Genomic DNA, 3,532 nt, shown 5'->3' on the forward strand with positions numbered 1-3,532 from the left:
TTTTTGATGCCCTTTTGGCTGCGGGAGCTCGCTCGTCTTCACTCGCTGTCGATCTCTAAAAGACTGTGTCGTCGTCTCATGACGCGCCGAACCTTTGCTCTCGCTCCCCGCTTTCCCCGTCTCGCCTATTGGTCGGTCGATCTCTTACGATTCTGCCGATCGGCGATTGGAGGATCAGTGGGAGTTCACGTGTCCCTTCGATGACGAGCGAGCATTCCCTTTGTGACTCAACGAGTGTTTGGCTTATCTATTGTCTACTGACTATTGACTGTTTGTCGTGCACGACGTCGTATACGTATATTTACTTAGGATCTAGATATAAAGAACTGTCTCAACATACTCCCCCCGTTGAGAGTACAACGATCAACATATTTGGTTTAAAACGCCGTTTACAATACATTCGGTTTACAATGTACTTATATGATATGACTCGCCGCTAACTTATTGGTAGTGGACACATTTGTTTGGTCGCTCGCTTCGTTTCTCCGGATGTTGTCTTGACGGTGGCAGCTCGCACTACTCCGTCTTCGCCTGGGTGTACCGTAAGGATTCTGCCTAGTGCCCATTGTGCGCATGGCGTGTTTTTTTCCTTTAAGAGTACCACAGTTCCAGCCTTGAGTTCGGGTCCGTCTTTTATCCATGTAGTGCGTTTTTGCAGTTCACTTAGATACTCGAGATGCCATCGAGCCCAAAAATCTTGTCGCACCTTAACTATGTGTTGCCAAACAGTTAGTCGGTTTGCTGGAACAGAAGACAACTCCTTTTCCGGAAGCGCGGTTATCGGTTTGCCGATGAGATAATGCCCTGGCGTTAACGCTAGCAAGTCGTTCGGGTCTGGAGAGAGGGAGGTAATGGGTCTGGAGTTAAGGATGCCCTCGATTTCTACAACTAATGTATTTAACTCTTCGAATGTGAAGAGTGCATCTCCGACTACCCGTTTGAAGTGATGCTTGAAGAGCTTCACGGTGGATTCCCATAGCCCGCCAAAGTGTGGTGCTGCTGGCGGGATAAAGTGCCATTTAATTTGGTTTTCGCATGCAAACCGATCAACTGTGTTCTTATGTTTACCGGAGTTAAACAAAGCGTACATTTCCCTCAATTGGTTGTTCGCGCCTACGAAGTTTGTTCCATTATCGGAATAAACTTGGGCTGGTATGCCCCGTCTCGAGATGAACCGTCGCAGAGCTGCTAAGAAGCCGTCCGAGGCTAAATCGCTCACTACTTCAAAGTGTACCGCCTTTATTGTCATGCACACAAATATACAAACGTACACCTTTATTCGAATGCGATTGCGGTGTTTTTTCTCTTTAATGTAAAACGGTCCGCAAAAATCGACGCCGGTATTGGCGAAGGGAATGGCTTCCCGCACTCGAACTTGCGGAAGATTTCCCATTTTGTATTTTATGGTGTCGTTATTGAATCGATAGCAACGTACACAAGAGTGAACGATTTTTCGTACCTGGTTTCGGCCGTCTAAAATCCAAAATTTCTGTCGAATATTGTATAAGGTACCTAATATACCTGTATGATGTCGCGTCTCGTGAATTTCGCGGATAATACAATCGGTTAGGTAATGTCGGCTTGGAAGCAAAATGGGGTATCTTTGTGAGTAAGATAGATTCGCCTTTCGCAGACGTCCTCCTACCCGAATCAGGCCATCGTTATCCAGAAATGGGTTCAAGTTGGCTATTCTATTTCTGTTAGTGACACCCTTTGATTTAAGTCCCTTAATTTCCTCGGAAAATTGAGATGATTGGATTATTCTTAGTATTTTCACTTCCGCTGTTTCGATTTCTTCGACTGTTAAATTGCCCTTGCATTTGTTGAGAGGATGAAACCGGAAGCAATACGCGATGATCCTGCGTAATTTGGAGTACGATGAGTATCTTTTAAATATGTCGGGATCGCGGGGTGTTATCATTAGACAAGTGTTTCTTTTCAGTTCGGGAGTCTCTATAGTTTGCATTATTGCGCGAGGCCATTCATTTTCAGATCTACTTAACCACTGAGGGCCGGTGCACCATGTTTTATTTTGAAGTAAATTTTGAGGCAATTGCCCTCTAGAAATAGCGTCGGCGGGGTTGAATTCTGATTTAATATGTCGCCATTCTATTGATTTGGTAAGTGTTTGTGTTTCAGTGATTCGATGAGCAACGAATGTTTTAAGCAAGTGGGGAGGAGTCTTTAACCAATGTAGCACGATCGTCGAGTCACACCAGAGAGTGATTTTATTAGTTGCAATGTTTAGCGCGTTATTGACTTCCCTAAGTAGTCGCGCCAATAGTAGCGCGCCGCAAAGTTCCAAACGTGGCATCGTTGTTGATTTTAATGGAGCGACTCGCGATTTGGCGCATAACAATCTGCAAATTACCTTTCCATTGATTCCGATCGAACGTACGTACAGACTCGCGCTATAACCGTTATTACTGGCGTCGCAAAAACCGTGTATCTGTATGTAACATGCTGGTTGGGAGATCGTTAAGACTCCGTTCGTCATTAGTTGCCCACTGTCGCATGAGGAAGCCGCCCTTGGCCAACAACGCGATTATCTCGTCTCTAATTGCTCTAGCTTCGTTTATGGTCTCGGCGCCGGTGGATAAATTATCTACGTATAAGTGTTTTTTAAGGATTAGAGCCGCCCTAGGATATGTATGCCCTTCGACTTCCGCGAGTTTTTGTATGACCCGTATCGCGAGAAAGGGTGCGGAGGAAACGCCGAATGTTAAGGTGTTAAGTTGAAGCGTCTTTACTTCGTCGTGTATGCGCCAGAGAATTTGCTGATAATGTCTGTCTTCTTCATGTACTAGCACTTGCCTATACGTTTTCTCTATATCTCCAATAATAGCATATCTATGTAAACGAAAACGTATTAAATGTGTAAATAAGTCGTCGTAAGTTATCTAGATGTATAAGTAACGTATTATGTCGCCTTTGATATATTGTGCAAGTAGTAAATTTGCACGGCGTTCCGCGATGCGATCGTAAGCAATTATAGCATAGGTTCGCATTTTTTATCATATCGATACGTTTAAGTACCGGCAAACGTTTGAATCCGTCGCATAAGTAAAGTGCGTGTTGTTTGGTTTTACACGCTATACAATTACGTGCTGAGTTTACTAAAGGACTTAACCCGATGGATAACTTCGTCTTTTCTTCATCGGAGGTTCGCCTTTATTCCCTTCCGTTTGTGATATCCTACTTCTTTCACGTCTAGACGCGCAAACCGCGGTTTCGTATATAAATTCGTATAATTGGTCGACTCTTGGAAATTCGTCTCTTTGTAGCGTTGCTTCCCATTTATCTATGGTCCCCTTTGGCAATTTACTTTCTAGAAGATGAACTAATATTTCTGACCCGACCGATACGCCCAACGCGTTTAACGAAGCTATGTGTTGTTGAAATTCGTCAGCTATTTTAGATAGGCCTTCTGTGGATTCTCTGTCTAACGCGGGAAAGTTTATGATTAACGATAAATGTCGCGAGACTAGTATGCGTTTTACCTCGTATGCGCGTTCCAACAATTCCCATGCCT

At 44.2% G+C, this 3,532-nt stretch overlaps 1 protein-coding gene across 1 annotated transcript; it reads right to left on the reverse strand.

Annotated features, from left to right (window-relative positions):
* Window positions 1–436: 436 nt before the first annotated feature.
* Window positions 437–2,314, reverse strand: LOC105556434. Its single transcript, XM_012003528.1, has one exon. It carries the CDS (start codon window positions 2,312–2,314, stop codon window positions 437–439), a length of 1,878 nt encoding a protein of 625 aa, XP_011858918.1.
* Window positions 2,315–3,532: the final 1,218 nt, after the last annotated feature.

Source organism: Vollenhovia emeryi, unplaced genomic scaffold, assembly GCF_000949405.1.
Source record: "Vollenhovia emeryi isolate VEMERY1.0 unplaced genomic scaffold, V.emery_V1.0 DF940031.1, whole genome shotgun sequence".
Lineage (NCBI taxonomy): Eukaryota > Metazoa > Arthropoda > Insecta > Hymenoptera > Formicidae > Vollenhovia > Vollenhovia emeryi.

Bases quoted from the DNA above. Each gene is read 5' to 3' on its own strand.
- LOC105556434 (XM_012003528.1), bottom strand. From the start codon at position 2,314: ATGCCACGTTTGGAACTTTGCGGCGCGCTACTATTGGCGCGACTACTT.